Raw genomic sequence first — 18,099 nt, 5'->3', positions numbered from 1 at the left:
GGGGGAACAATGACCACAGAGACAGACTCGAGGGAGTTGCTGGTTTATTTAGGAGCCTGGGTCCAGCCCCCAGGGACCAAGCTGCACTGCTGAGCCGGCCTCAGACAGAGACGGGTCAGGTCCTGACTGGATGTCTCTGCCATCATGGAAAGACGGGTGTGCATGGGCTAGGGCAGCCCGGCATCGTCTTGGCCACTCAGCAGCACATGGGGGCCTCGGGAGACTCCAGGGGTGTGGAGCGCGCCGAGGCCGTTACGAAGATCATGTTACGCACAGTTCTGCTGCCCAGAGTGGGGGCTTACTGCTGTAGGAGCGCTGCCTGCCGTCCGCCCCGTCGGCTTCCGTGGCCTCGGCGTCTGTGGCGGCCCCCGCCTCGCAGTGGTAAGGGGTCTCCAGTAGTTTCAGCACCCGCCGCACCTGGAGGATCAGGAGGGTGAGAGGGGTCTGGGGCCGACCCCCTCCCAGGGACTACAGGGACAGGCGTGTGCTTGCCTCTGAGAAGTCCCCGCGCTCGGCAGCCTCGATGGCATTCTGCGCGATGTAGTTCCTCAGCACGTACTTCGGGTTGTTGGCGTGCATCACACGCACGTGCTCAGCCTGCCAGGCGGCAGCATCCCCAGCGCCTTCCAGGTCCTTGTCCAGCCGGGCTCTGGAATGACATCCGGGCTCTGGAGTCACAGCCGGGCTGGACTTTTTCCAGCACGCGCCCCGCCGTCCCCCGGTGACCATGGACGCGGGGCTCACCTGTACGCCTGTAGCCAGTCAGCCCAGTGGCCCTGGTTCCTGCTCTGCAGCTCTGCCGCACTCAGCTGCTCCAGCCGAGACTGCTGCTCCACACGCTCCAGCTCCCTGGCGATGCCTGCCCGGGTGCCCATAAGCGCGAACAGCTGCGGGTTTGACTGCGCCAGCATCAGCATCATGGATAGCTGCCTGTGGAGAGGCCAGGGTGTCCGGGAGGTAGCCCCTGACTGTGTCCCTGCCCTGTAGGCAGCTGCTCCGCCTGCCCCAGGCTGCTCTCACGGCTCACCTAGAGTCCAAGGGCCCAAGCAGCCCGGTCCTCGAGGTCCCTGGAACCCCACTGGCAGGGATGGACCCCAGTGGGCACACACCAGGCATGCCCATGCTCTGCCAAGGCCCTTTGTGGGCCGAGGGGCAGGACCACTCTGCTGCCTAGCTTTCTGCTGGAGTCTCTCCACCTCCCGAGTTTAATGCTTGTGGGATGGGCACTGCTGTTAGCACTTCCCTCATTTCCAGAAGGGTCCAGGTGGGCAGGGACCACGCCTTCTCCAGTGGAGGGGGTTTCATGCTCAGCAGGGCCTGCTGGCCGGTGCTCCCAGCCAACCCCACTGGTCTTGTTTTTTAAGTTAAAAGCAACAATATTTTCCACGTCTCATCTTGCATGTGGGCGGGACTCTTCAGACAGGGCAGCCCTTCCCTTTGGAAGATGGTGTGGGAAAGCTTGACCTCTGGGAGCCCATTCTCCCTAGAAACCCAGAGGCTTTCTCTGAAGCCCACCCACAGCAGAGACCACTGTCTGCCCCCAAACCTGTGTCAGCCTCGCCACCCTTTACTCTGTGACCAACCGGCCCCAGCATCGCAGAGATGCCCTGAAGCCCTGACTGCATCTGTCCCTAGGAGCAGAGCAGCCACCTGGGCCCCAGCCAGCTCTGTCTCTAGCTTCTCCCCCAGCCTCTGTTTCTGATTATGCTTCCTTTTCTGGAAACAAATCCAAAGAAGTAGGAACTGAGTACCCACCGGGGATCCATCTGGGGCCGGAAGGCCAGCCTCAGCTCCTCCAGGGAGGCACACTGCTCCATCAGCCTGGCCAGGAATTCCGCCAGGCCTGGTGACTCTAGCTCCACTGGGAAGGAGCTCAGCAAGGAGAAGGTGTTTGTGAAGTCGGCACCTGGAACACAGGCTGCTCAGGGAGCTGGAAGCAGAAGGCCCAGGGTCCCTGTCCTGGTGCCACACAGACCCCCCCCCCCCCGCCCTCCTGGCACAGGTGCTGCATGGACCCACCCACATGCTCCACCCCCCCCCACCCCCAGCACGGATCCACACGCTCCCTGACCCACACCCTCCACCTGGTACAGTGCCATACAGACCCACACCCTCCCCCAGCACAGGTGCCACACGGACCCACACCTGGCACGGATGCCACAGAGAACCACACGGACCCAAATGCTGCCCCCAGCACAGGTGCCACACAAGCCCCACTCAGCATTGGTCCTGGGACTCCTGAGCCCTCCACACCCCACTCCTCAGCCTCCACCCATCCACCGCCCAGGCAGCTGCCATTTGCTCACCCTCCAAGTCACCTGTGAAGTGGCCTAATACTGAGAAGGCAGAGGCTGCTGCCCGGCCCTCACATCCTCACAGTCACAACTGCCTGCTTTGGGAGCTAGCGAGTGTTGAGAAGCTGCTGTAACCCGCCTGCAAAAGGCCCAACTTGTGACAGACACTGCGATCCTCCCCCTGACTCTGGAAAACACGGTCTGAAACCACAGTGACCCTAACTAAGACAATGTCTAAAAACAAAATGAGAAGGGAGTCAAAGCAACGTACTGCAAAAAAGTCGACTACACACAAAGGTAGCATGGGAGAACGTGAGCGACCAGAAACATGGCAGAAGTTCCCCCTCAGTAACTGCTGTGAAAGCGAATGGACTGATCGCTCCAACAAAAGGCAGATTGGCAAAGTGGGTGAAAAGACGATTTCCATGTTGTCACCACACGATCTGCAAGACGTTCAAAGACACGAACAGGCTGGAAGTGAAAGGATGAAGAAACCCAGGCAAAGAGTAACCTAAAGAGAGCTGAGGCGACTCTTAAACTCACAGCAGATAAGTTTTCTATTTTTTGAGACGGAGTCTTGCTCTGTTGCCGGGGCTGGAGTGCAGTGGCGCAATCTCGGCTCACTGCAACCTCGGCCTCCCGGGTTCCAGCAATTCTCCTGCCTCAGCCTCCCGAGTAGCTGGGATTACAGGCATCCGCCACCATGCCTGGCTAATTTTTGTCTTTTGAGATGGAGTCTTGCTCTTGTTGCCTAGGCTGGGGTGCAGTGGCGTGATCTCAGCTCACTGCAACCTCCGCCTCTCCTGCCTCAGTCTCCTGAGTAGCTGAGATTACAGGCACCCACCACCATGCCTGGCTAATCTTTGTATTTTTAGTAGAGATGGAGTTTCACCACGTTGGCCAAACTGGTCTCGAACTCTTGACCTCAGGTGATCTGCCTGCCTCGGCCTCCCAAAGTGTTGGGATTACAGGCATGAGCCACCATGCCCGGCCAGAGAAGATTTTAAATAAAAAATTGTCAGAAGGGCCGGGAAAGGTGCTCACCCCTGTAATCCCAGCTACCTGGTAGGCTGAGGCAGGAGGATAACTAGAGCACAAGAAGTGGAGGCTGCAGTGAGCCGCAACTGTGCCACTGCACTCCAGCCTGGGCAACAAAGTGAGACACATCCACCCTCAACAAAAAGTCGTTACAAGAGACAGCATTATATATGGATAAAAGAGTCAATTCATCAATAAAAATGTAAAAATTATAAACATGCACCCAATAAGAAAGCCCAAAAATGTAAACGTTGGCAGAATGGAAGGGACAGACAACAAACAGTTCTATCTATAGTAAGAGTTGGAGACTTAAACACACCACTTAATAATGGATAGACCATCTAGGGTTGGGAGCAGTGGCTCATGCCTGTAATCCCAGCACTTTGGGAGGCCAAGGCAGGCGGATCACGAGGTCAGGCGATCAAGACCATCCTGGCTAACACGGTGAAAACCCCATCTCTACTAAAAATACAAAAAATTAGCCGGGTGTGGTGGCGGGCGCCTGTAGTCCCAGCTACTCGAGAGGCTGAGGCAGGAAAATGCTGTGAACCTGGGAGGTGGAGCTTGCAGTGAGCTGAGATCGCGCCACTGCACTCCAGCCTGGGTGACAGAGCAAGACTCCGTCTCAAAAAACAAACAAAAAAACCATCCAGACAGAAGATCAATGAGAAATGGAAGACCTGAACAACAGCCTAAACCAACAAGACCAAACAGGCACATACACGGAACCCTCCACCCAGCAGAAGAGAGCACACCGTCTTCTCCAGGGCACACAGAAAGTTCTCCAAGATAAGCCACAAAACAAGTTGTAATAAACCTCAAAAGGCTGACATCTCTAGTCACAATGGAATGAAGCTAGAAATCACTTAAAAACACAACACACTGGCTGGGCGCGGCGGCTCATCCCCGGAATCCCAGCACTTTGGGAGGCTGAGGCAGATCACTTGCGATCAGGTGTTGGAGACCAGCCTGGCCAACATGGTGAAGCCCCATCTCTCCTAACAGTACAAAAATTAGCTAGGTGTGGTGGAGCATGCCAGTAGTCCCAGCTACTTGGGAGTCTGAAGGAGAACCACTTGAGCCTGGGAGGCGGAGGTTGCAGTGAGCCAAGATCATGCCACTGCACTCCAGCTTGGGCGACAGAGCAAGACTCCGTCTAAAAACCAAAAAAACCCACAACATACCAAAATTGATGGACACGGCAAAAGCAGTGACCAGAAAGACATGCACAGTGTAAATGGCTACACTGAAGAAGATCTCCAATCAGTTACCTCACCTCACGCCTAAGGAACTGGAGAAAGAAGAGCCAAGATTAGAGGGAGACAATAGACTGAAGAAACAGGCACATGCTGCGTAACTCCACTTACACGAAGCTTAGAGGGAGACAACAGACTGAAGAAACAGAGGCACACGCTGTGTAACTCCACTTACACGAAGCTTAGAGGGAGACAATAGACTGAAGAAACAGGCACACGCTGCGTAACTCTACTTACACGAAGATTAGAGGGAGACAACAGACTGAAGAAACAGAGGCACACGCTGTGTAACTCCACTTACATGAAGGGTTTAGAGCAGTCAGGTTCACAGACTCGGAGCGGAGTGGTTGCTACCAGGGGCTGCAGGGAGGGGAATGGGGAGCTGGTAACCAGCTCACACAGGGTATGGGTGGCGGATATGAACAAGCTCCAGGGCTCGGCTGTACAGCACTGCTCCTGCGTCAGCTGTGATGTGCGGTGCCCTCCACAATTTAAGAGGATAGATCCATGTTGTGTTCCTACCACAATGAAATTGTAAAAAACTGCTACGAACAATTATATGCCAAAATTACCTACAAGACATGGACAAACTACCTGACACAGAAAATTCCTGGAAACATAAATTACCAAAACTGACTCAAGAAGAAAAGAAAATCTAAATTGATGTAAGGCAAGCAAGGAGACTGATCAGTAATCAAAATTTTTCCAACAAAGAAAAGCCCAGGACCAGATGGCTTCACTGGTGAATTCTACCAAATACTCTTACGAACAAATGGCAATCCTTCTCAAACTTTGAAGAAAAAAAAAGGAAGATGTGGGCATACCTCCTAACTCACTCTGAGGCCAGCACCACCTTGACATCAAAGCCAAACAGACACTAAAGAAAAAGCAGAACTCTAAGCCAGTATCCCTTACGCATACAGATGCAAAAATCCTCAAAATACTCGCAACATTCAGCATATTAAAATAATTATACAGCATATGGCTGGGTGCGGTGGCTCACGCCTATAATCCCAGTACTTTGGGAGGCTGAGGTGGGCAGATCACCTGAGGTCGGGAGTTCAAGACCAGCCTGACCAACACGGCGAAACCCCGTCTCTACTAAAAATACAAAATTAGCCAGGTGTGGTGGCGGGTGCCTGTAATCCCAGCTACTTGAGAGACTGAGGCAGGAGAATCACTTGAACCCAGGAGGTGGAGGTTGCAGTGAGCCAAGATCGTGCCACTGCACTCCAGCCTGGGCAACAAGAGTGAAACTCCGTCTCAAAAAATATTAAAAATAATCATATAGCATATTAAAAGGACCAAGTAAAATTTATCCCCAGAATACAAGGAGATATGAATGAAATAATAAAACCACATGACCATCTTCATTGCAGGAAAAAGCATTTGATAAAATGCAATAGCTTTTCATGGTAAAAGCATTCTGAAAGAAAACTTCAGCATGGTAAAAGCCCACAGCTAACATCACACTCAATGGGTGAAACACTGAACACTTTTCCCCAAAGGTCAGGAACAAGAAAAGAATGCCCATCTCAGCTCCTTCTATTCAACATACACGTCCTAGCTAGTGCAACCCAGTGAGTCACCCACATGACCCAGCAATCCTACCACCTGTACACCCCACGGAACTGAAAGCAGGGAGTCAGAGATCTCTGCATTCGCTTTCATGGCAGCACGGCACACAACACACAGTGCACCGTACGCAACAGCCAGAAGAGGAACACGTACGCCAGTATGTCGTGGATAAGCAAACTGCGGCCTGTCCACACAACGGGATGCTTCTCAGCCTTCAAATGGAATAAAATCCTGATACGGACCTGGGTGAACATTGAGGACCTTATGCTAAGTGAAATAAGCAGTCACCACAGAACAAGCACCGTATGACTCCACTCGCAGCAGGTCCTAGATTCACCAAATTCATAAAGACAGAGAGTAGAATGGGGGTGCCAGGGCTGGGGCGGGCCCAGGGAGTGACTGTGCACTTGGAACCTGGAAGCCGGAAGGTAAACCATCTCTAAGCACAACAGCACGGGAGGCGCCTTGCTGTGGGCACGGCTGGGTCACTCACCGGTCAGGTGCATGGTCTCCAGGAGCTTGGACACCAGCGCCCCGTCTTCCTCCAGCTCCACCTGCACGAGGCCCAGCTTCCTGCGCATCTTCTGCAGGTAGTGCCTTTGGAACTCGGCGTCAAACTCCTCGGCCAGGATGGCCTCCCCCAGCTCCAGGGGCAGTTCCGGCTGCAGGGCCTCGGCCAGCTTCCGCAGGTTCCACCTGCACACCTCGGGCTGCTTGCTGTACGCGTAGCGGCCGGTGTTGTCGGAGGCATTGCACACGTGGTCGGGGTCGTACCTGCCACACGGGGCAAGAGAGCCACGCCCTGCCTGAGAGGAAGTTCCCGGGAGATGGTGCAGCCACCCTGGAGGGGAGGCCCAGGGGAGGGTCCCAAGTGGCCGTGGCTCTCTGGCCCTGTCCCACAGGGGTCCTGTCTCACCAGCCCCTGGCCAAGGCCTCCGGGATTGCCCTGGACTCTCTACTTCCTACATCAGCCTCCAGCCCCCTCGGCTCCCCCTCAAGCATCATGGGCCAGTGCCTGGGGGCAGCAGGTTTCAGGTAGCCCGCACCCCCCAGCCCTGGGGCCTGCACTTTGCTGGGCCCCAGGGCCACTTACCTGTCCAGGAAGCCAAAGGGCCCGTAGTCGATGGTGAGCCCCAGGATGCTCATGTTGTCGGTGTTGAGCACGCCGTGGCAGAAGCCCACACACTGCCACTCGGCCACCATCCGCGCCGTGCGCCGCGTCACCTGGGGCGGGACAGTGTGCTTGCTCCCTCCTCAGGGTCCTGCCCAGACCTCCCCACTCGTGTCCATCCTTCCCCTCCCTGAAACCGGCTGTGCTTCGCTGAGTGGCTCTCACTCTGCAGTTTCTGGGCGATCTTCCTGATGTCCTGTCACCGCCTCAACCACAAGGTGGCGATGAAGAGTGCGTTGCACTCACAGCATCCACTCTTTAATATGCTCACAAAATTTGGCTTTTACCCAAACTAGAAAAATCAGGGAACCCCAGACTCAGGCCCAGTAGAGACCCCAAAGAAGCAGAGAAGGGTCAGTTCACTGAGGGGCCACACCTGCCCCAGGGCCAGGCCACTGTCCATCCTGGTGCCACCACCGCCCTGCTGGCCTGGCCCCCCCCAACCAGACAGCAGTCCCCACCCAGCCCAGCACCGGTAACCTTGAGAATAGGGGCCAATCAACAGGGGGGCCAGGAGCCCCCAAGGTGCAGGGTGCACTGAGGGCCCCACCAGCCCTGCTGAACACAGGCCTGACACCACCTCTCTCCTTCAAGGCCACCGACACTCCTGGGAGGCAGTCAGTGCCGTCCTCCCTGCGTCACCGGCAGAAGACTGAGGCTCAGAGGGGCAGAGTGACCTGCCTTGACCACCCACGCACGTCTATGCCGGAGCACCAGGCTGCCCCAGCGGCTCCTCCCGGCCTTCTGCAGCCCCATCACCCACCCACATGGAACATGGCTGGGGTGGACTGCAGGGATGGAGCTGGGGCAGGACACAGCCCTAGGAGCACCTGCCTGGCGCCAGCTTCTGCTGACGGCAGCCCAACAGCCCCCAGCCACGTGGCAAAGCGGGTCCCCACGCAGCCCTGGCTGCAGCTGCTCCAGGGGTGGCCTGAGACTTCTCAAAGATGCTGTGCCCGGTCCCCCGGAACCCCTACTTGGCCTGACCCCCCTGATGCTGCAGGCCCCCAGCCCAGTCAGGTGAGGTGCCGGGTTCCCCCACCGTGTGCTGAATGCCCTGTGACAAGGACGATGCCATCAAGCCATGTGGGACGTCTGTGGTGTCCATGGGGCGGGGACCCAGACCCCAGGTGGGCACTCAGCATCTCCCCAGTCAGGACCCGGCTGGCTGCCCTGGGCATCAAGACGTATCGACCCACGTGGGAGGTGCCCAGCCCATGGTGCTTCCGCCCAAGCCAGCTCCCACCCCGCACCCCCGCCCCAAGCTGGCCCTGCAGGGATACCAGTAGGAGAGCACGCCCAGGGCCCCCAACACCACGGAGCCCAGGGGAGTTTCAGGTTTGTCCCAGGGCCCGAGCACACATGATGGGGTTTGCGGACAGGAGCGGGAGCTCAGAGAAGGGCGGGGAGGCTGGGTAAAAGCCTTTGTCCCCCGGCCAAAATGAGGGTGTCTTCAACACAGGTGGGGACACCCAGCACCCACCCGCAGGGAGGGGTGGCGTGCGGCCCACTGACCTCCCGGAAGAAGGCGGCATTTCTCTGCACGCTGTCGCTGGCATGAGCAGCCTGGATCTCGGGGTAAAAGGAGCTGATGACATAGTCGAGCAGCTGCACTCTAATGTCGTTCCTCCCCACGCTGGGGCCTGCACGCCCTGTGTGCTCATCTGCAGACTTAAAAATCTCAAAGGATCCAAACCTGGAGGGAAGACCCGAGGCGTCAACAGGCCAAACCTGACCCCAGCCCCTTGTGAAAATACAAAGGATCCAAACCTGGAGGGAAGACCCGAGGCGTCAACAGGCCAAACCTGACCCCAGCCCCTTGTGAAAATACAAAGGATCCAAACCTGGAGGGAAGACCCGAGGCGTCAACAGGCCAAACCTGACCCCAGCCCCTTGTGAAAATACAAAGGATCCAAACCTGGAGGGAAGACCCGAGGCATCAACAGGCCAAACCTGACCCCAGCCCCTTGTGAAAATAAGAAAAAGGAAAAGACGTTGTTGTGGCTATTTTTTTTTTTTTTTGAGACGGAGTCTCACTCTTGTTGTCCAGGCTGGAGTGCAGTGGCGCGATCTCGCCTCACCACAACCTCGAACTTCTGGGTTCAAGTGATTCTACTGCCTCAGCCTCCCGAGTAGCTGGGATTACAGGCACACGCCACCACGCCCGGCTAATTTTTGTATTTTTAGTAGAGACAGGGTTTCACCATGTTGGTCAGGCTGGTCTCAAACTCCTGACCTCGTGATCCACCCGCCTCGGCCTCCCAAAGTGCTGGGATTACAGGCGTGAGCCACCGCGCCTGGCCTGTTGTGGCTGCTAAATCATGCAGCCCTACAGCAGAAAGAGAACCTTGATTAAAACAAAAGCAAACAACCAACCAGAATGCACCACAGCTTTACCTGACACACAGACATATTCCACGTTTGGTCAACATCCAGCCACTGACCAGGCCCTGTCTGCACAGTCTGGGGCACGTGAGGGGGAGGCCCATGGCTCTAGAAACCACCAAGGCCCCTGCACTCCCACCCCAACCCCACGAGGAGTGTTTTCGGCAGGTCTTACACATGGAGGGGCGTGGCCTGCCTGCCACTGCGTCCTCGGGGAGGAGATGCAAAGGAGAGTCAGCTGCTATGGACACACATCTGTGAGCGCTCACCAGCAGCCATCCCCCAGGGTGACTGTCCCCCAGGGGACATCAGGCAAGGTCTGGACACATTTTTCGTTGTCACAACTGGGGTTACTACTGGCAACCAGCGGGCCCAGGGCAGGGATGCTGTGTGCCACACAGGGTGGACTTCACAACAATGCCAGCATTGCCGCTGGGCGGGGCCTCAGAGGAAGTCGTGGCCCCAGATCTTTCCCATCCCCCTGCAGGACAGGAAAAGCCAGAGGCCCACAGGCAGCCTCAGGGGTGGGCGGCTGGTGTCCCGGGCAGGATGGGGCTGCAAGACCAACAGACAACTACATTCAGGTGTTCAGGAGGAAGTGCTAGATGCCAGGTGGCAAGGTGACATCAAAAACTGATGGCTGGGGGCCGGGCGCGGTGGCTCAGGCCTATAATTCCAGCACTTTGGGAGGCCAAGATGGGTGAATCACCAGAGGTCGGAGTTCGAGACCAGCCTGGCCAACATGGAGAAACCCTGTCTGTACTAAAAATATAAAAATTAGCTGGACGTGGTGGCGCACGTCTGTAACCCCAGCTATTTGGGGGGACTGAGGTAGGAGAATCGCTTGAACCCAGGAGGCGGAGGTTGCAGTGAGCCAAGATCACGCCACTGCACTCCAGCCTGGGTGACAGAGCGATACTCTGTCTCAAAAAAAAAAAGAAAAGAGAACTGATAACTGATGGCTCACGTCAGACAGGAGCCAGCCCAGGACTCCAGACCAACGAGCAACTGGACCATCATATCAGAAAGCCTGAGCAGGACACCGCGCACAGCTTGCGGCTCCTGCTTCTTCAGTGGCCATTTCCTCAGTCAAGTCTAAGTAGTTCCTTGTCATAAACTCCAGCAAACAGCTCTGGACACTGTCCCCAGCCTCAGGCTCAGGGACCCCCTCCTCCCCAGAAGCACCAGGCAGGGACCCTTCTCTGGTGCCCGTGGCCCTGGAGCCCCCTGCTGGTGCTTTGAGACACACCAGCTCCTGCAGGGCCATCTCTGGCTGCAACGAGGGCCTGGCCGGGCACGTGGGAGGGCTCAGCACAAGTGTCCTAACTGAGCACCAAATGCCTTTGCACTCAGATCCCTCCCAGTGGGCGTGACGCAGCTACTTCGCGGACAGGCAGCTTCTGAGGCTGCCAGGGACAGGCTGGACTTTCAGAAGAGGCCAAGGCGGTCATCTGGGTTTGTTTCTACCAGAATCCTAGCAGCACAGGCCCAAATCTCCTAGGACTCTATAAGCAAGTGCGTGTAGACGGGCCGAAAGGTCCCCGGCATTACCTTATGAAAGTGGAAGCTACACGCAACACAACCGTGCATTGTTCATATTTGGGATTACCATCATAGAACACGTCGCGCACCACCGTGGACTCGGACGTGACGCAGGCGCCGGCCCGTGTGGTGGGGACTCCCAGGTGGAACATGGCTTCGCTGCATAGAAACTCCCGGATGCTTGACCGTAGGACCTTGCGACCGTCGGCCTGTCTGAAACCAAACACAGAGTTCACTACGTGGGCCGGTCAGGAGGTCACCCAACACCAGGATTCCGGGCAGCACACGGAAAGGAGGGAACGCGTGTAACGTGAGCAGCTTGCACGTCCCTGAAAACCGCCCGTCCCAGGTGACATCAGGTGCCTTGTGAGCCTCCAACACCGCCCAGTTCCAGCAACCTCACAGCCCAGCAGGTCGTCGGCACAGCCTCTGGTAAAAATGGGCCTGAACACACGCAGCAGCCTGTCTTCCTGCCCAGGACGAGGGTTCCGCAGCAGAAGCCAGGACTGTGTGACTGCACAGTGGGGACAAAGGGCCTGGGGCAGCCCTGCCCCATAGGACACAACAGCCTTTGCACCAGGATGGGTGCCCAGGTACGGGCCAGCCGAGGAACGAGCTCCTCTGTGCCTGTCGGAGCCCCCACACCCACAGTGGGAGGAGGCAGGGCAGAGAAGCCAGCTGCCCGCCCCGCAAAACCCGCCCGAGGCTCCGACAGCGCCGGCCTCAGGCCACTCGGCCACTTCTGACCCCCAGGTCTCGCATTCCCTTCCCCACAGGTCTTCGGGTCCCCGGCCTCGGTCTCATGTCCTGCAGAACTGCCGAGGCCAGGGAATCGGACAGGCATGGGGAAGGGGATGTGAGATCTGAGGGCCAGATGACTGCCCCCTTTTTCTGCAATTATTTTCACTGTGGTAAAATACACATAAAATAAATTTACCATCTTAAGCCACTTTTTTTGTTTTTTAAAGACAGGGTCTCACTCTGTCACTTGGCCTGGAGTGCAGTGGCACAAACCTGGCTCACTGCAGCACCACCCTCTCGCCTCAGCCTGCCAAGTAGATGGGACTACAGGCAATGCCGCCAAGCTCTGCTAATTCTTGTCTTACTTTTTGTAAAGACGGGGTTTCATTATGTTGCCCACGCTAGTCTTGAACTCCTGGGCTCAAGCGATCCTCTCACCTTGGCCTCCCAAAAGTGCTAGGATTACAGGCATGAGCCACTGCGCCCGGCCCATCTTAGCCATTTATAAGTGTACAGATCAGTGCTATTAAATACGTTCATAATGTTGCACAACCATCACCCCCATCCATGTCCAGAAATCTGTCTTGTGAAATTGAAACTTTGTCCCCATCGAACACTGGCTTCCGATTCCTCTACTCCCTCCAGCCCCTGGGACCCAGAAACTGAAACTTTGTCCCCATCGAACCCTGGCTCCCGATTCTACTCCCTCCAGCCCCTGGGACCCAGAAACTGAAACTGTGTCCCCATCGAACACTGGCTCCCGATTCCTCTACTCCCTCCAGCCCCTGGGACCCAGAAACTGAAACTTTGTCCCCATCGAACACTGGCTCCCGATGCCTCTACTCCCTCCAGCCCCTGGCACCCACCATTCTACTTTGTCTCTATGAATGTGGCTCTCTAGGTACCTCATGTAAGTGGGATCACCCAGGATTTGTCTCTCTGTAACCAGCTTATTTCACTGCACCACGTCCTCCAGGTTCATCCGTGTTGTAGCATATCAGCATCTTCTTTCTTAAGGATGAATAATATTCCACTGTATGTACACATCACATTTAATCCATTCACCTGCTGATAGACACTTGTTCTGCCTTTTGGCTATGAATATCGGTATACAAATCTTGAGATCCTGCTCTTGGGGATATACCCAGAAGCAGAACTGCTGAATCATGTGGTGATTTAATTATTTGAGGAACTTCCACACTGTTTTCCACTGCAACTCTATCATTTTACATTCCCACCAACAGTGCAGAAGGGTTCCGATTTCTCCACAGCCGCAACACTTTTTAACTTACGATTTTTTTTTTTTTTTGAGACAGGGTCTCACTCTGTCACCCAGGGACAGTGGCGTGATCTCGGCTCACTGCAACCTCCGCCTCCTGGGTTCAAGTGATTCTCCTGCCTCAGCCTCCCAGGTAGCTGGGATCACAGGCACGCTCCACCATGCCCGGCTAATTTTTGTATTTTTTGTAGAGCTGGGGTTTCACCATGTTGGCCAGGCTGGTCTCAAACTCCTGACCTCAAATGATCCGCCCACCTCAGCCTCCCAAAGTGCTGGGATTACAGGCGTGAGCCACTGTGCCCGACCAACCTTTTATTTTTCCGAGACAGAGTCTTGCCCTGTCGCCCAGGCTGAAGTGCAGTGGTGTGATCTTGGCTTACTGCAAGCTCCGCCTCCCGGGTTCAAGCAATTCTGCCTCAGCCTCCTGAGTAGCTGGGATTACAGGCACCCACCACCACGCCCAGGTCAACCTTTTTTTAAATAACTGCCATCCTAATGGGTATGAGGTGCTGTCCCACTGCAGTTTTGGTTTGCATTTCCCTAATGATTGATGACGTTGAGCGTCTTCTCATGTTATAAACTCTTCACGTGCTTATTGGCCACATCTTTGAAGAAATGTCTATTCAAATACTTGTCCATTTTTGAATTTTTTTTTCCTGTTGTTGTTTTGAGAGTTCTCTGTATATTCTGGATATTAATTACTTATCAGATATATGAATTGCAAATGTTTCCTCCCATTCTGTGGGCTGCATTTTTACTGTTAATACTGTATTTTTATGCCTAATTTTTAAAGTGTTCATGAAGTCCTGTTTGCCTGTTTCTTTAGTTGCCTGTGCCTTTTGTGTCATAGCCAAGAACGCTGCCAAATCCAATGTCATGAGGCATTTTCCCTATTTTCTCTAGGAGTTTTAGCTCTTATGTTTAGGTCTTTGGTCCACTCTTAACTTCGTTCATGGTGTAGGTAAGGACCCAGCTTCATTCTTTTGCATGAGGATCCAGTTTTCCCAGCACCATTTGTTGAAAAGTCTTTCTCCATCGAATGGTCTCAGCACACTTGTTGAAAATTTGCTGACCATATATGTGAAGGTTTATTTCTAGACTCTTTATTCCATCCCACTGGTCTATGTCTATCCTTATGCCAATGCCATACTGTTTTGCTGACTGCGGCTTTGTAGTAAGTTTTGAAATCAGGACGCATGAGTCCTCCAACTTTCTTCAAGATTGTTTTGTCCATTCAGGGTCCCTTGAGATTCCGTATGAATTGTATTACTTTTTGAGACAGGGTCTCACTCTGTCATCCAGGCTGGAGTGCAATGGGATAATCACAACTCACTGCAGCCTTGAATCCTGGGCTCAAGTGATTCTTCCACCTCAGTCTCCTGAGTAGCTGCAATTAGAAGCACACGCCACCATGCCCAGCTAATAAAAAATATATTTTTTTGAAGAGACAGGGTCTTGCTGTTTCCCAGGCTGGTCTCCAACTCCTGGCCTTAAGCAATCCTCCTGCCTTGGCCTCCCAAAGAGCTGGGATTACAGGAGTGAGCCACTGCACCTGACCCCATGTGAATTTTAGAATGGGTTTTTCTATTTTTGCAAAAACTGTCATTGGTATTTTGATAAGGACTATACTGAATCTCTTCAAAGAGTACCGTTGTCTTTCTAATATTAAGTTATCCAACCCACGAACAAGGGATGTTTCCATTTACTTATGTTTTCTTTATTTTCTTTATGTTTTTCAGTTTTCACTGTTCAAGTCTCTTCCTTCTCACAGCCACTTCAGACGTTAGCCTCAATCTCGGAGAACGGGTGAGGCCAGGGACCCCAGGACACGTGTGGGGATGACAGGCAGGGCCTGAGTAAAGGTCAAAGGACTCCTTAATTTTTAGGAGAAAATATATTCTAGCAGATCTCAGGTCTGAAAGCAGTGAGTTAATACTCAAGTCTTCAAACATAAAAAGTGTCTTCCAGCGACAGATTACTCTCATAAAAAAATTGTCTTTTTAACTTTAAAATATCACCAAAAATGAAAACATAAAGTTTAAGATGATCGCCAAAAAGAAAAACAAAAATTAAAAAAAAAAAATGCTCACAGGACAAGCAGGCCCCAGGCTGAGCAGCATTTCCACCACGTTCCAAGGGTCAGAAATGCTCCCGTGGGCGGCCGGTGCTGTCAACTCTAAGCAGGTCGCCGGGGGTGGGGAGGGAGAGCCAGGTTGCCCTCAGACACAGAACAGAACGGATTTGGAGACGGGGGAGTGAGGAAGACCCTCAGTCTGAAGAGCTTGCTTGGGAGATGGAGCCCCGGGGAAGGGATGCTGAGGGACCGAGGGGCATTTCAGGTGCTGGAGGGGGAGGTGATGAGAGCACAGGGAGGGGCCGGATGAGATGCGGGTTTAGCATTTCTCTGAACATAAAATGTACACTTGTGGGTATTGTTTTCCTAGTCATTCACAAAAGCAGTAAAGAATATGGAGTAAGTACATTGTTTAGTAGAAAAGAGCAGAACAGACCCAAGCGCTGTCTATACACAGGAGGCAGGTGGCGCGTGCACGGCTCCCCGGTGGGCCTGGCGGCATCTGGACCCAGATCCTGCCTTATTAGAACACCTATGTGCCCCCCCACAGAAATCTAAACGATGCCCACCTCACTTCGGGGTTAAAAAGGGCTGCCCGCAGGGAAGTCAGGGCCAGGCCTCCGTGAAGTCAGTCGCAGAGCGAGGCTGCTGGACGAAGCGGCCCGCCCCACGAGCGATCGGAGGAAGGCTGGGGACCTGCGGGGTTAGGGTTAGGGTTAGCCTAACCTCTCATCCCGGCTCCCGCCCCTGGGTTTGGAGCCCCAGCGAACGTCGGTAAACACGAGCGGCGTCCCTGGTGGAGCTGACTCCAAGGTCCTCGGCGGGTTGATAAGCACAGGGCGCGGGCGGCTGCCATCACCGCGCTCCCGCGGGTGCAGGGGAGGCCCCACTTGGCAGTAGCCGCCGGACGCCCCCAACACCGCGCCGGGCGGAGGGAAGGGGCGCCCCGGCGGGGAGGACCCACCCGCGCCCCTCGCCCGCCCCGGCCCACCTGGAGAAGGGCGTGGGCCCGGCGCCCTTGAGCTGCAGCTCCCAGCGCTCGCCGGTCGCCGTGCACACCTCGCCCAGGTACATGGCAGCGCCGTCGCCCAGCTGCCCGGCGAACTGGCCGAACTGGTGGCCGCAGTAGCAGTGCGCGGCGGGCTCGGCGCCCGGCAGGAGCGCGTTGCCGCTGAAGAACAGCGCGGCCTCGGCCTCGGCCTCGCGCGCGGGCGGCGCGCCCAGGCCCAGCAGCGCCAGCGCGGGCTCTGACAGCGCCACGAGGCGCGGCTGCCGCAGCGGGGTGGGCTGCACGCGGGTGAAGCAGGCCCCGGGCACGGGCCGCGGCGCGGACGGGGCGCCCTCGGGACCGGGCGGCGGCGTCTCCACGGGCAGCGCGCGCAGGGCGCGGTTGTCGAAGCGTAGCCCCGCCAGCCAGCGAGGCGCGGGCTCCATGGCGGCGCCCGACAACGTAGAGCGGGGCGCCGGCGACGGGGAACAGCGTCTGAGGGGCAAGAGTCGGGCAGCCGCGAGCGAAGCCCCGAGCGCTGCCCTGTGTGCGGCCATCCGCGGCGCCGCTCCCGCCGGAAGCCAGCCTGCCCCTCCCGGAAGCCCCGCCCCGCGCGTCCCGCAACCCAATCGCCAGTGGGCGAGAGTGGGGCGGGGGGAGGGAGGGGTCGCGGTGTCTGGCCGGGCTCTAATTGGCTGCCTCGTCCGTCTATCCGCATCTCCCGGCCGGAGGGTCGGAGGCGTCCGGGGTGGCTGTCGGCGTCACGGGGCGCGCGCTGCTGCGAACGGGGTGACAGGTGGGAACGCCTCCGAGACCGCCAGCGACGACCCCGCTCGGGCAGCCCCGGATTTCCTCGGCTGCCCCGGCGCCGGCAGCGGGGACCAAGGCCCGCGTCCGTTCGGGTCGGGCCGGGGCTTAGCCCCGCGCCCCACGGGCGGCCGGGACCCCACCCGGACCCCGCCGCGGTTCTGGGCCGCCGGAGCCTCGCGCCGCCTCTCGGGGACCTTGTCCCCTGGCCTCCGGCCTCTCGGGCCCCTCGCCTGCCGTCTAGGAGGGAAGGGGCCTTGGACCTGTGCCCCGCCCATGGAACAGCGCCCGGGCTCGGAGAGGCCCCGCGAGGCCGCAGGCGCAGACCCTCCCGGAGGGCTGGGCGGGCACCGGGGTCTTCGGCTGGCTTGAGGGACCCGACCCCTGGGGGAGGAATTTGGGGTCTGTGTGTCCGAATGAACGCGGGGGTTCAGATGAGTCTGTGGTGCCCCCGCTTTCCATCTCCGGCCCCGGCCCCAGAGGACTGAGAGGCCGGTGGCCGCGGATCCTGGACGCGCCTCCCTCCTGCCTGTGGTTTCCCTTTATTCCGGCAGCGGCGCGAGCCCACCCTTCACATACAGGAGCTACATCCAGAACCTTCTCCTGGGGCCACAGCGTGGGCTTCTGAGACTCTGCGTGACCCCAGCTCTGCCCCTTTGGGGCTGCGGGTGAAGCCCTCAGGACCCTCTGCGTGCGTTGGGCAGGTGACTGGATGAGGGATAATGTGGTGAGGTTCCCGTGCCCAACCCACCTCTGCAGCCCACAGCAACCGTTCCCTCTTCAGCAGCCCCCTCCCCCCGGCCGCTCTGGGCGCCCGTTCCCAGCATCCTCCTTGGCAGGTGTTACCCCTCCCCATTCCCCAGGCCCTGGGCCCTCCTGATCTGTCTCCTCGACCCCCCGGGGCCCCAGTCTGGCTCAGTCTGGTCCACACTCTGGAATCTGGTGG

General features: G+C 56.6%; 1 protein-coding gene and 1 long non-coding RNA gene across 2 annotated transcripts; one reads left to right on the top strand and one right to left on the bottom strand.

Moving 5' to 3' along the window:
- Positions 1 to 27: 27 nt before the first annotated feature.
- Positions 28 to 16,951, bottom strand: SELENOO (selenoprotein O). Its single transcript, XM_034949186.3, has 9 exons — positions 16,350 to 16,951; positions 11,274 to 11,477; positions 8,853 to 9,033; positions 7,260 to 7,390; positions 6,660 to 6,940; positions 1,756 to 1,906; positions 745 to 930; positions 493 to 649; positions 28 to 417 (listed from the first exon to the last, which is right to left on the bottom strand). Exons 1-9 carry the CDS (start codon positions 16,901 to 16,903, stop codon positions 253 to 255), a joined length of 2,010 nt encoding a protein of 669 aa, XP_034805077.3. The 5' UTR covers positions 16,904 to 16,951; the 3' UTR covers positions 28 to 252.
- Positions 7,937 to 14,090, top strand: LOC134730101 (uncharacterized). The gene is made up of 2 exons (XR_010111759.1): positions 7,937 to 8,357; positions 8,800 to 14,090. It is a non-coding gene; the product is annotated as an uncharacterized LOC134730101 (long non-coding RNA).
- Positions 16,952 to 18,099: the final 1,148 nt, after the last annotated feature.

The sequence above is a fragment of the Pan paniscus genome, chromosome 23 (genome assembly GCF_029289425.2).
Source record: "Pan paniscus chromosome 23, NHGRI_mPanPan1-v2.0_pri, whole genome shotgun sequence".
NCBI lineage: Eukaryota > Metazoa > Chordata > Mammalia > Primates > Hominidae > Pan > Pan paniscus.
Note: the sequence above shows the minus strand (reverse complement) of the source record. Positions and strands in the feature narration are given on the sequence as shown.